Below are 14,521 nucleotides of genomic sequence, written 5' to 3' on the forward strand. Positions count from 1 at the left end.
ACATGCAGCAGCATGATGCGTGTTGAATCACATGCATGAGAAAGCGAATATCGCAGAAACAGTAGGCGAACACCTATATCAACGGTTTCAATTCGCTAGTTTCCATCTCTGTGGTGTGGCAAGGTGTGTTTTTATTCGTTTCTTCGCAGACAGTCAGAAATTAGACGTCAATAGCTGCTAGCGGTCAACCCCACCACGCCATGTGTGTTGTTGCATTAATTGGTACTACCTCATGCTCTTTCCTTCGCAAAATAAATGTTGCTCTCTTTCCTGAAAGTCAAACGCCTTTAACTTTGATCAAATATATACAAGAAAATATTAATATATATGATAGTGTCTAGTTATCTATCGATAGATTTTATGTGACCAAATCTGACAGATTTAGTAAAAAAATATGTCAATAGATAAATAGTAAAAGACAATATTTATAGTATATAATTAATATTATTAGATAGAATTGTTGAATCTATTTTCATAATAAATTCATTTGAAGATAAAAATGTTGCTAATATTTTTTTTATAAATCTAGTCAAAGTTGAGAAAGTTTGACTGGCATGAATATCATATCGACACTTATTTTGAGACGGAGGGAGTACATCTGTGGAGTCTTATACTGTATCACCGCACCAAGTGTTGGAAAAATTGACTCGAAATGTTGCGATGCACGCAACTTGCCGTGGAATGTTATCCTTTTGTTAGGCCATTCTCAGAGTTTCATGTGGATTTTATTTGCATTAAATAGGTTGCCACATAGCTATTTTGATGATATGACAATGTATTTAAGAAGAGAGAGAAGAGAGTTTCATTTATATGAAATTCACTTGACACGATTATCAACTCTCTATGAGTCATGAAATTAAATGCCTATAAAACTATAAAATAAAACTTTGCATTCGAAGTTTCATTTCGGTCTATATGTCTTGGAAACAATGCCACGAAATAGTTCAAAGCTAATATTAGCTAAGTTTGGTCTAATCAATGGAATATTCAGCTAATAATCGGACTAGTTAAAATATTAACATGATCTGTTTGGATTTAAGGAGCTAATTATTACTTTTTGGTTTTTAAGTAGAGCAGAAGAATGGATGGAAATTTGGAAAGTGGGGCAACACACAGATGCTCCAGCTGGCAGCTGCTACTCTGCTAGCGGTCAAGCTTGCACGAAGGCATGCGTGTTACGTTGCAATAATTGGTACTCGTGGAGTCTAAAATTCTACGTTTATGTTGGCATACATCCTTTGTTCAGCCCTGCCCCTCCTATTGAAACTCGACCGCACCCTCCTCGTCCATATGTTGAAGTCCCTCCAATCGTCTCTCTGATGGTTCTCGCCACCACGCTTCCACGAGGTCGTCATCTAGATACGCCAATCATAACCCTAACCATTCGCCTTCCTATGGTACCTTGTTTGGCGATGCGTCCATTATCTTGTTACCCCGCACACTAAATACTGCATCCATTGTCACACCGGCCTTCCCTCATTGTCGTTGCTCAACCTTCAAATCTAACCGCCAATTCTCGAAAATCTAACCCTAAAACTCACATCAAGACTTTAACTTCCTTAGAAACAACGGTTTGATTTTTTATATGTTTGTCATCCGTTACTACTCCATTCGTCTCCAAATAAATCAATTCCTAGATTTCGACTCTATAGAAAAGAGTAACAACATCTATGACATAAAATAAGCACCCTATGAAAATATATTCTATGGTAAATCTAATGATACTAATTTGATACCATAAGTCTTAACCTTTTTTAAGAAGTTCAGTTAAAGTTTAAAAAGTTTGACTTAATTAAGACAACTCTAGCAATCTATTTATTCAGGGACAGAGGGAGTATATATTTTAGAAGATAAGAGTCTGTTGTGTTATATTATTAGATTAGTATAGGAAATAATAAACCAGACGAACATTAAAGAAGAGGGCTTGTCAAGAGCAAACGACGCACTGTTCATTCCCTACAAACAGGACTCCTGTACTGTTACACTTACAGGAGCGAACAAAGCCGGTACGTCACCTACCAAAAAAATGCGTTGTCCAAATTTTTTCCCACAAAACCCTACAGGTTATGCGTTTTACTGTGTGTCCCAGGCTCCCGGCCATTGCGAGTGCATCGCCGTTCCAAAAGTTAAAGCAAAAGCAAGCGCCTAGAACTTCAATTTTGTGTACTCCAGTTTGTAATCATTCTTGCGTGACCAGGAGTGTCGGCTTCCTATAACGATTCTGCCGAATGGTCTTGCATGCCCCCCGTGAATTTGTCACGAAACTTCCCCGGCCCATTACTATTATGCTACTACTACCCTACTTCGTCGATCGACCAACCGTTGCTGCTAATAGTGGCACGCCAGTACTACATGAGTTGCAATAAACAGAGAATCGTGCATATGCAGGTGCGAGCCGACGTGTTTTCAACCCAAAGTGCGAAGCCAGGCCAGGCCTAAGCCTTTTCCCCTTGGCGCGAGAGCTGTTTCGCGAGCCGCGCCCCAGTTTCTCCCCGGCCGGAATAAGAGGTCAGCCGGCGCCGGCGGCCACTTGGGCACTATGGCCGGCTGCGGCTGGGTGCGTGCAACGGGTCCAGTCCGTCGGCCGTAGTACGTACGTCGCGAACCAGCCGCCAGATGCATATGTGCCGCACCTTTTACGGTCTGCCACTGCCAGGACCACTTTGAGCTCAAAAATCGGGAGTGCCAAAGAAATAAACATCAGCCGGTTCACAGCATCTGCCTCTTCACCTTTGCTTTGTGAATGGAGCACCCCAAACAGCAAAAGCTAGCAAAAAAAAAACTAAATTATTTGGGCATCTCGCTGCTAGTACTTCATCATCATCATTATTCCAAGTACGCAAAACTGAAGAGAACGCTTTCTGTAAAAGGAACTTTCGACGGAACTCTGCCTCTTCTCGTCAAAGCGAACCATGGCATGCAGGTGCGGAGCCTTGAACGGAGCTGATGGATTCATACTCGAGAAAAAGAGTCGGTGACCATACTGAACCCTTGGGTTTGGAACTGACGATCGGGTTTGGAATGGAATCTACTACTGCTACCATCACGCTGCAGCATGCTTGAACGGGCCGCGTTGTTGGCAGCAGTTAGGCAGGGCCATGGTGTCCTTTCGGGTTCATTGTTTGGAGGCCCAGATCGAACAGACGGCAACCTGGCCTCCTTCTGGGCCACTTATCTTTTATGGGCCTCCAGGCTTCAGCTATGGTACGTAAAGCCTGCAGAGAAATCGAAGGCAGAAGAAAACCACGATGCTTTCCCGGGGTGCACGCAAGATCTCGATTTGCATCAACAAGATCTCCTCTCTCCCGCCGCCCGCAGCGTCGTCCCGTTCCGCCGTGGTCATGGTCTAACCGCACGGACTGTACAATTGTACAAACCGTCCGGCAAGCTGGCAGCGGCGTTCGATTATTGCGGCCCGAACGCAACGGGGTACAACGCGGATCATGTGAGCTGGGTCCGTGCAACTGCAAGCGCCTTCCCGAGCTACGCTTCCGAGTACGTACAAATGGAATTCCTGCATTCTAAGGGATCTTGTTGATTATGTGCCACATGAATTAACAAGCTACGAACCTAACCGAGATCAGTTTCGGATTCCTAAAAACCAGTTTTTGTCTTTCGTTTTTAAAATCTTGATTCTGCGCAAGAACTGGTGGGGTGTTTGGCCCTAGATTTTAAGAATCTGACTTCATTTATTCCTCTTTGGGTCATAAGAAACTAGCAAAAACTGGATATCGCCAGCTTTCATGTTTTTAAGAATCTTGTAAAAACTGACAGCAAAAACAGCCATGTAACTGACAACAAAAATGGGCCTGTTTTGATCCCACCCAGTTTCCAAACGTTAGATTCTTAAAAACAGGTAAAAACTAAAGATATCAAAACGTGGCACGAAGTGTAATGTAGATCAACGGGAGTTCCTGCTGTCATCAGAGTAAAGTGTTCACTAGCCAAACGCGTCGGCAGGAACGTTCTTCGAACTACTGTTAAACAGATGTACTGTGTAAGGTTCTCCGACGGAATTCAGGCTGCAGACTATCACTTGACTAAACTACTGTCCTGTGCTAAGTTTGGTACCAACCAGCAGCTGCAGAGGTTCAAAGCAACCGAAACTTGAGAACCAGAGAGGAGGTACTGCAAGTGAGCCTACCGTCTGTTGGTAGTGGTATATATAACTGTGTTGAGTTTATCTCCTATAACTAAAAAGAATAAAGCGTGGACATTTTTTGTGCAACATTTGTTTTGGTTCGTCCATCTACCCACCCCGTGCGATACCCCACGTGATAGAAAAAGAAACTGCCATCACTACGATCCCCGTCCGTTTTGAAGGAAACAAATCGATCATCTGGGGCCACATGCATGGAAGGAAACAACAATCATCCATGGAAAGAAACAATAATCATTTACTCTTTTTTTCAAATAGTGGTCATCATTTCGGAGCCCTTCATGCAGTTTAATAATGGCTGGGGAGCTAGGCTTGCGAGAACTTACTCTTAATTAGGTTGCGAGTTAGGGATGTGACTCTGTAGTACTTTTCTTTTTTTCAAAAAAAAGGAGGGCATATGCTACTTATGGTCGAATCCATGTTCTTTTTGTTATTTTGATTTGATGTCCACAGCCCACAGTCCACATGTTAACTTTCAGATGTGTTTGTAAAGAATCAAAAGGAGTTGGCCTAATGCCAATCTTTCTTGTCGTTTTTTTCATTCTTTATATTTATACTACGTAGCGTGCCCGTGCGTTGCTACGGGATAACTAACAATTTATACTAAAAACACACGGATCGCACGATAAGATAACAATACTGTAAAAATTAAATACCAACGTTAAAGTGACATTTAATCCAAAAAGCAAAGTTTATGAATTTAACACAGTCACAGAGTGCGTGGCGTAGCAGGCTCACAAACTCTACTTTATAGACGTTTCCGTGATGCGGCTAAGATAATATTTTATATTGACAAGAAGAAATCTCTGATATCCATTTCTTTCATTGTAATCCATTTATCTAGACAATGTTTGAGGTGAGAGCATGGTTCCAGTTTTTAGTAGCTTTGCGATATTGTCCGAAGCTATGAGATAATTGATGTCTTGCAATGATCCTTTCATTAATTTAGTTTTCTATTTATATTTAATTGTTTATTCAGTCTATTTTATAGGCACGCCGGTAGATAATGGATGACAAAATTCAAGCATCCATAATTTATCTCTTTGACTTTGAGCATGATTTTTGTTTTTATTTTTTAATTGATATGTTGTTCTTTTATTTTTACCGTAGCGTTAGCACGAGCATGCATGAAAAACGAAGATGTCTTTACACTGCAGAAATCTTTCAAGAAGATCATGCATAGATTATTCTTATATTGAATATTATATATATACAATCACCTAAATATTCTAATTAAATTACAAAATTTTGAATTAGGATACGAGATAAGACATGCAAATATATATTTCAAAACTACCTGTAGAGTCCAAAGAACTTAATAAATAAATCATTCTGGAGGCAATGCAAATTCTCTCTAATCTTTCATTTGGTGTAGTTAGTGTTATCATAGTACCCGTATGTATTTATGGGAAATAAATCGTGGATAAAACGTGGATATTTTTTTGTGCAACATTCCAACATGGGTCCATCGTTCTGACAATATCCTTGAGGCAAATCACATAAAGAATGAGAGTCCCTCTATGAGATTACTCACAAGAGATTCATACTTATATCTGATCATGGTAATGTTGAATTGCTTTGCATCAAAAGTATCGGCAATGATAAATAGGGACATAGGTTTTAGAATGTATAGTGAAGGAAAACTCAACATTGGCCTTCTCAGTAGCTTTTCTGAGCCTTTGCAGTGCTAATTTGTCCTTACTCAGATAGTCAAGAGGTGCACCATAAAATTATGCACCACTAAGAAAAGTATCAACATTGGTTGCCTTGACCTGAAAAATATGTCGAAATTAAGAATTACAATACCTAATTCAACATCTGACATTCGAGTGGATACCTTATTCTACAATATATGTTTGTGTGAAATAGTCCTAAAGCCACACATATTTATACAATGAGTATAACATACTTTGTTTTAAAAATTTATGAGATTTTTTATGACACGCAGTATTATCCATATGACAGGCACTAATATTTACATATATACTCGAACCTGTGTGTACAGGATTATACGGAGATACAACGAAACTTATTCATAGATTTATTGGCGCATGAAAGATATGGATATCGGAGAATTCTTTCTGCCGATATAAAATATTATCTTAGCTATATCACGAAAAAATCTATACAGTAGAGTTTGTGAGCCTGCGACGCCGCGCTCTCCGTGACTGTGTTAATTTCACGAACTTTATTTTTTGAATTAAATGTCACTTTAACGTCGGTATTTAATTTAACAGTATTGTTATTTTATCATGCGATCCATGTGTTTTTAGTACAAAAGATTTAGTTATCTCGTAGCAAAACACGCACACGCTACCTAATTACCCTAAAAAAGTCAAAGCCTACCGTCTGTTGGTAGTGGTATATAAACGTATTGATGAGTTTATTACCCTAAAAAATTCGTAGCCTACCGTCTGTTGGTGGTATATAACCGTATTGAGTTTATTACCCTAAAAAATCGTAGACTTCACTGGCATAGCGACATCACAAGTCACAACCAGCACTGCAACAGTCAACAGACTACTGGGAAGCATCACACCACATGACGAGCAGAAGAACCAGACCCCGTTGCAATTCTCAGTAGAGTGAACGAATATATATAAGTTGGGGCCTCATTTTAGGGCCTCATTTTTGACACTACAAGGGATAATCACCCAAAAGGGTGCTTCGTCTGTTTCTGATTCGTCTCCTTCTCATTTTGCACTCTTTTTCTTAAGAGAATCCCAATTTAGAATCTCTACCAAACATTTTCAAAGAATGTGATTGAGAATCACAAAAAAAAAAGTATGTTTGGCTAGGAGAATCCAGAGCCTGCCAAACGTCTGTTGGCATCTTCACTCCTATAGAGTTCACTACACTGAATGATTGATTCCCGGCAACAAGGGATGAAATGAAATGAAAAAGGAGTACCAAACAACTTTCTTCTAGCCCTGCATGTAGATTAAGGGGATGAATGCTGATGCTCCGCAAACAATCAATTCTTCAGATTCCCCGTTGGATTCAATCCAACCAATGGGAAGGAACAAAGCGTCCAATTTCAGTGCAGACACTTTGGACTGATTCAGGAAGCGTGACACAAGACATGTAGAAGAAACAGATCAGCTGCGAATTTCAGTAAGATCATTCCTTATAGAAGATACAACCTCCGTATTATAAAACGTTTTGGCTTTTCTAGATATATTTCTTTTGTTATATATTTAGACATAGCGCGTATTTAAGTGCATAGCAAAAGCAATGTCTATAAAATTTGCAACGGAGGGAGTTGTAGATAGTACCATGTGATTGTCATTTGAATTCTGAAGTACTGATGTAGAGTTCCCTTCATTGAGTCAATACAGTACAGGCTTTCGGAAGGGACAAAAAATGGAAAAAGAATAGCGAAACAATAGTATTGGCTCCAAAAAAAAAGAAAAGTGACATTGTGAGATCCAAGTTTCTTCTGGTCCAGCAGGCTGATATACGTCCTGATGTTCCCTACACAACAATTTCCTCAAGACACCCCACAAGAACAACCAATGGGGTTAGGCGTCAAAGCACCAAACCGACGTCGGCTCCGTGGAAATCATTCATGTATCAAGCCACCAATTTTCAGATGGTGTTTGCACCAGGTCTCCTGTCCAATGTCCCAAGATAATTAATTAGAGCAATAAAAACTAACAGCGGCACTGAGAATATAAAAGTTTGGATTCTTGTGATCAGTTCTCTGAAATTACACTCCTTTCGCACTAATGGGTCCAATTTTTTATGTATTAACGAGACAAAACCGACCAATCATAGCAATATACATAATGCAAACAATTTTGCTCACTGTTTAAGTGGTAGTAACAGCTACAACTGGCCAAAAAAGATAAAAAAAGGTGCTCATATATATTTTTTTCACATGTTCGACACAAAGCTTGCATCTTTCCCGTGCTTATTTGCCTTGCTACCACCAGATCAAGTCAAAGACAAGAAATGAACAAATTTTGCATCAAACTTGTAAGGGTTGGATCTTGGATCACACATTTGGAGTACACTAGGCAGGGGGGCTGGGTTCAGAACCGACCGAATCGGGCGATGGCGGTTGGATCATGAGATCCGTCACACTCGCTAGGCCTGGTTGTCAGTCTTGCGGTCGCCGTGCGAGTCGCGCTCCTGCAGCAGCGAGCCGGCCTCCTCGTCGGCCTGCGCCGCCTTCTTCTGTGCCTCCTTGGCCTTGAGCGCCTGCAGCTTGACGTGGTTGTAGTACCCCACCCCGAGGAAGGCGATCCCGTAGCCGAAGAGGTTGATGGGGGTGACGGTGTCCCGGATGACGGACCAGGAGAAGGCGATGAGCAGCCAGTCCTTGACGACGCCGGCGACGTTCATGGTGAGAGCGGAGGTCTTGCCGACGAGCAGGAAGACGGCGAGGTTGAGCGCGAAGGCGCAGAGCGAGTTGGTGCCGAAGACGAAGAGGTCCGGCTGGAAGCTGCCGACGGCGCGCAGCCTGGGCAGCTCGACGAAGACCCAGGGCACGACGAGGAAGGCAAGGCAGCAGGGCGCGACGTAGTAGAGCGAGGTGATGGGGTTGAGGGAGATGCCCTTGGAGGTGAGGAGGATCTGGATGAGGACGAGGCGCGTGGCCTCGAAGGCGACTGCGGCGAGCTGCAGGGCGACGCCGCGGGCGTCGAAGCGGGCCTCGCCGTAGGCGGCAATGGCGACGCCGAAGGAGATGGAGAGCATGTTGAGCATGGCGGAGGACTTGAAGGTCTCCTTCTTGAAGAGCACCCCGATGGAGTAGACGGCGACGGGCATGAGCGCCTTGAGCATCTGGATGAAGGAGACGGAGAGGTAGATGTAGGCGGAGTTGGAGAACCAGAGCGAGAGCGAGTAGAGCGCGCCGATGGGCACCACGGAGGAGACGTAGAGCTGCGACGTCATGGCGGGCGAGGACGGGAGGTCGACGACGCGGAGGACGCGGACGAGCGCCACGGCGAGGGAGGAGCAGAAGGCCATGTGCACCATGGTGAGGGAGATGGGGAAGGGCCAGTTGTACATCTTGGGGTCGAGGATGTACTTGTTGTAGACGATCACGGAGAAGGAGAGGAAGATCCACACCGCCACGTACATATACGAGATCAGGACCTTGCGGATCACCGACTCTGACATGCCGCCGTCGCCGCCGCCGCCGCCGCCGCTGGCCCCTTCCTTGCCCATAGCTGGCCTCTGCCCCCCGCTTCCTCGCGCTGCTCCGGTGAGGGGGCGCGGAGGCGGTGGATCTCGACTCTCGAGTGGGTGGGAGATCTGGAAGGGAGGAGGAGGCGGATCTGGGACTGGAGGGCGGAGGTAGGTGACTTCGGGCGGGCAGGGGTTCTTGCAGACTTCGGGCGGAGCGGATGGGGATGCTGGCCACGTGGACAATTGCGTTGATGCTTTGATGGAACTTTTATAGGAGCTTTTGGGGTGTTTCGTTTGTGCAGTGACGTCTAAAATTCTCGTCGCGTCGAATGTTTGACATATATACATATATATATATATATATATATATATATATATATATATATATATATATATAAATATAGATTAATTATGAAACTAATTACATAACTTATGACTAATTTATAAGATGAATCTTTTAAGTCTAATTAGTTCATGATTTGACAACGTGGTGCTACAGTGAACACGTGCTAATGACATATTAATTAGGCTTAAAAAATCATCTCGTAAATTAGCCTCATCTATGTAATTGGTTTTGTAATTAATCTATATTTAATACTTTTTATTAATATCTAAATATTTGATGTGACATAAATTTTAGAAACTAAAAAACCAAACAATCAGGCTGCTTTGACTTGTTTCCTGGCCCCAGTCGGGTTTTGGGTTCAGACTTCACGGGCAGAGAGCTTCCTGTGTCGACCGGTGTGCCGCCGGGCCGTGGCAAGTGGCCTCGGAACGGAAACGGGCTTACCGTCGGTGCACCAAAATTTCTAACCGTCAAGTAGTGTCATTACAGGATAGGGATAAAGCAAACTCAGGAAAAGAAGCCAAAAAAAAAAAGCTTCTACGACCTGACCTAATAGCGAAATAGGCAAGTTCAAGAGCTACATTATTATAACACATACTATTCTTAAGCACCTCCAAACTACGGAGCTCCTCCATCTCAACTCGTGCTTCGCGAAACTAAAGACTATGCCACCGATCGGGCCTGCTCATTGTTCTTCAGTTTATCAGCAATCACCATATAGGCTCTATTCGTTTATCTTATAATCCGTTTTTTTAGCTAAAACAATGTTTTTCTCTCACAACAAATCAGCCGAAACAGTATTTTGGTTTGTTTTTTCAGCGAAACGAACGGGGCTGTAGTCAGTTTCAAGCACCATAGGCGTATCAGGCCATCGTGCGGCCAAAAGCGATTCCTTCACGGCACGTCGCTTCTTCGGCATCCCTGCAGTGAAACAATAAGCGCCAACCTTTTGGAAGAAAGGATTTAAAGTACGTAGGAATAATAAAAACTTATTACGAATGATATATCCTAACACTTTAAATCCCTATAGTAGTACTTCAAGGCAAAGAAAGTTTAAAGAGTGTCTTTAGAAAGCAGAAACAATATACTCCCTCCATCCAAAATAAGTTAGCATTCTAGGTTTTGGAACACAAAGATGACACTACTAACCCTATCCCTGTACTGATGTTCGTCCCTGCATCCAAATAAAAAAAAACATTTGCACATGCCGCCATGGCCGCCACACGGCTTCACAATAGAGCGCCACCAACACCATATTGCTGCTCCATGCATCCTGCCAGTGCCAGGCTACCACCTTGAGCTCTCGTCGGTTTTTCTCCTACTCCCCCGTCTCAAAAAGACGGTGATTCTAAGACCAAGCACGAAACCAAAATGTGATTTGAAAATTACAAGAATACCCTATAACTGACTAACACTGACAGTCTACTATTACATTTCTGTAACAAGCAAGTGGACACGAACGTTCGGGACTACTCGTAGCCACGGAGGAGACATGCTGGGATGAAACAAGTGGAGAGGAGAGCGTCCAAGTGTACGTGCTTTTTTTTTCTTTTATTACGGCTACGATGCCTTTTCTTAAAGCGTGTTTAGTTCTAGAAAGTTGGAATTTTGGGTTACCGTAGTACTTTCGTTTTTATTTGGTAATTAGTGTTCAAACATGGACTAATTAGGGATCAAAACATTCGTCTCGCAATTTCTCACCAAACTGTGCAATTAGTTTTTTTTCGTCTACATTTAATGCTCCATGCATGAACCGTAAACATTCGATGTGATAGTTACTGTAGCACTTTTTGGGATTTTGGGGTGGAACTGGACACGCGCTTACCTTAGATGTGGAGTGGTGGTTTCAGGAGTGGGTCCCATATAGCTGTCACCCTACTCTGTTAGCTATACGGATTGTAGAACGAAGGTCTTTCTTGGGAAAAAGTTTGAATCAGAGAACGACGGTCTTTTATATACAGAGGGAGTATGTATAAAAGTCATTTTTTCCCCATTGGCCCCAATCCTAGGCTATTCAGGTAAGCTGATTTTTTACCTCTATCGTGAACCTGTGTCTGGCGGTCCTGGTACCCTTGCTGCAGGGAAACTCAACCTCTCCTCAAACAGCCTGTGATTTTGGCCTGGCTTATCCTATATTCGGCTTGTTCGACTTTTTTTTCAGTTGGAACAATGTTTTTTTCTCACAACAATTCAGCAAAAACAATGTTTTTCAGTCAGTTTCAGCCAAGTTTTAGGCCAGCGAACGAGGCCTTTAAGACCAGCATGGAAACCAAGGTGGTTTGAAAATTACAAGAATACCCCTATAACTGACGGACAGTCTACCATTACATTTCTGTAACAGACATGAACTTTTGGGACTACTCGTAGCGACAGAGGATACATTCGTTTTCAACCTTAACCATATAGTAGAAAGTATATATGACATGCTTCTAAATATACATTTGTTTATGAAAATAAGAAGCTTCACTTTTCAAAACATCAGTTAGCTTTTTGTGTGATCGCTATATATACCTGCACCTATCCAAAACAACATACGAGTCTGTTTAAACAAAGGACAAGATGCCGGTCTATTTCTTCTACTTTGTTTTCTTATATTAATCAAAACGCAGTGCAGAGAGTCTGCTGAGCTGCTCAAAAAGGGTTAAACATGGAAACATTTTGTCTTCCTGACAGCAAATCACTTCAAATCCTATCGTAGCCACATACAACCGTGCATTAGACACCCTCTTTAATTTGGACTTACTACTGTTATCTAGTGCTGACGTAGTTAGGCCTGTTTGGGTAGGTGCCGTAGTTTGTCACACCTAATCTGTGGTAAACTATGACTGCCATAGAAACTGTAGCGAGAAAAGCTACAGTTATGACGAAGTTTAGGACAGAGATGAGTTTATGATGTGTGAGACATGATGCTAAGAAAGTGTGGCACGTTATAATTGTGACAGTAACCAAACAGGTGCCGAAAAAACTGTGATATGACTAACCTTTGGTATGACAAGTTTTGGTCACTAATCGAATAAGTTACAGTGTATTACTTGATGCCTAGGTACTTTGACATTTCTTGCGCAAAAAAGGTACTTTGACATTTAGGTTGTGTAGCTTGTTTAATGTTGAACACCAGTTAACTTAGGTGTAGTATTCTATTCCCTCCGTTCCAGACTATAAGTCGCTTTGACTTTTTTGGGTACATAGGCCCCGTTCGGCTAGCAGAATCTTGGCTGAAACTGATGGATGAACAGTGTCGCGCGAGGGAGAACCAGCCGGCTGGCTGGTTTCCTCGGACCAGCGAACAAGCCCATAGAATTTAGATGCATAGCAAAATGGATATATCAAAAAGTTAAAGCGACTTATAATTTGGAACGGAGGAAGTATTTCCTAAAAAAAAAAAAGTTTTCCAAAATTCGGCTCAGTGCCTCGGTGGCACTAACATGCTTGCACAAGTTCTTTACAGGGAATTACAATCGCTCGCAGTGTGAATCAGCAACCCTGTCATGCTACCCGCTGGCATTGCAAGAGCAACCAAGGGTGTTTAGTTCCCCAAATTCCAGAATTTGGCACTACGTAAAAAGAAGATTTCTCGTCACATCAAACTTGCGGTACATGCATGGAGTACTAAATGTTGACGAAATCAAAAACTAATTGCACAGTTTGGTTGTACTTTGCGAGACGAACGTTTTGAGCCTAATTAGTCAACGATTAGACAATTAGTACCAAATAAAAACAAAATGTCACTGCAGCTACAGTATAGTTACAGTGATTCGGGCGGCGCTGACTCCGCCGAACTAAACGTGGCCCAAGAACATACAACGTCCATGAGAGTTTGTGCGGCAGCCCCAGCGCCGGAGTCGACTCAAGATGCCTGCCACCGAAACCGGGCTACAGCACGCGTGGAGTACGTGTGCCCTGGCCGGCCCTCTTGGGAATGGGAAGGTCAGAATGGATGCCGCCAAAATCATGACGCACCAGACGACCCTCAGCCGGTCCGTTTGTTAGTTTCGGCCAGCTTATCAACTAACTAACAGTATTTTTCTCTTACAACAAACCAGCACTAATCACACTTATCAACTCTACCAACCAGCGAACAGGCTCCTCAGCGCATGCGGTCGAAACTGGCGTCCAGACGTCCTTGGTTGGCCTGGTCTGACTTGACGCGCAGCCGCGCAGGGGTAATTGAACTTCCGGTGAGAACCAGAAACCCCCGTCCAGACTCCAGAGTCCAGACCATAATACAGGGGCCCGCCCTGCCGGCCGAGGCAAGTCGGATGTAGGAATCGCAACAGCAGCATGGGCCCTTCAAACGCCTCTCCTGTCCAATGTGATTAGCTGACAGGCTTCCGACCTTCCAGGATCTCCAAAAAATGTGTGCGCCTCTCACAGTCTCGCCTAATTCCAGACGGGAACCCTTCTTCCACCCAAAGCGTTCACTAAGCGTGGACCTCATGGATCCGCCTCACCAAACCGGACCGAACGACGACGATCCCTCCTCCGTTCTCCCCACCGTGCCGAACCCAAGGAAGTGGACCATCCAGCGACGAACGAGAACGAGCCACACTGACACGCGCGCGGTGTTGGCAAGGCGCCGAGCGAGCTTGCCCGCGTCCGCGTGGAAAAACAGAGCCCTGTTTGGTGCGGTTCGGCGAGCTTGCGACAGTGACGCCGACGGCCTTGGCGGCTACCGCTACCGCCACCGCGAGACCGTAGCGCAGTGCGGGTGCAGCGCAGCTGGGCGCAGGAAAACGATGGAATTGAGTAGGGCGAGCGAGGTTGGCGGTGACCGACACTGACCCTGTGGCGAGTTTGGTGAGCTCAGCGGATCTGCATTGCATGTGGTGGACCATACGGACGACCCCCGGGCGGGGCATCGTTCTCTGCTTGTTTTTTCT

The 14,521-nt window shown here is 43.7% G+C and overlaps 1 protein-coding gene across 1 annotated transcript; it reads right to left on the reverse strand.

Annotated features, from left to right (window-relative positions):
* Nucleotides 1-7,564: 7,564 nt before the first annotated feature.
* LOC136459277 (probable sugar phosphate/phosphate translocator At2g25520) lies at nucleotides 7,565-9,494 on the reverse strand. Its single transcript, XM_066459149.1, has 2 exons — nucleotides 8,205-9,494; nucleotides 7,565-7,772 (listed from the first exon to the last, which is right to left on the reverse strand). The coding sequence occupies exon 1, from the start codon at nucleotides 9,332-9,334 to the stop codon at nucleotides 8,249-8,251; it is 1,086 nt and encodes a 361-aa protein (XP_066315246.1). The 5' UTR covers nucleotides 9,335-9,494; the 3' UTR covers nucleotides 7,565-7,772; nucleotides 8,205-8,248.
* Between the last annotated feature and the right edge of the window lie 5,027 nt (nucleotides 9,495-14,521).

Source organism: Miscanthus floridulus, chromosome 6, assembly GCF_019320115.1.
Source record: "Miscanthus floridulus cultivar M001 chromosome 6, ASM1932011v1, whole genome shotgun sequence".
Classification (NCBI taxonomy): Eukaryota; Viridiplantae; Streptophyta; class Magnoliopsida; order Poales; family Poaceae; genus Miscanthus; species Miscanthus floridulus.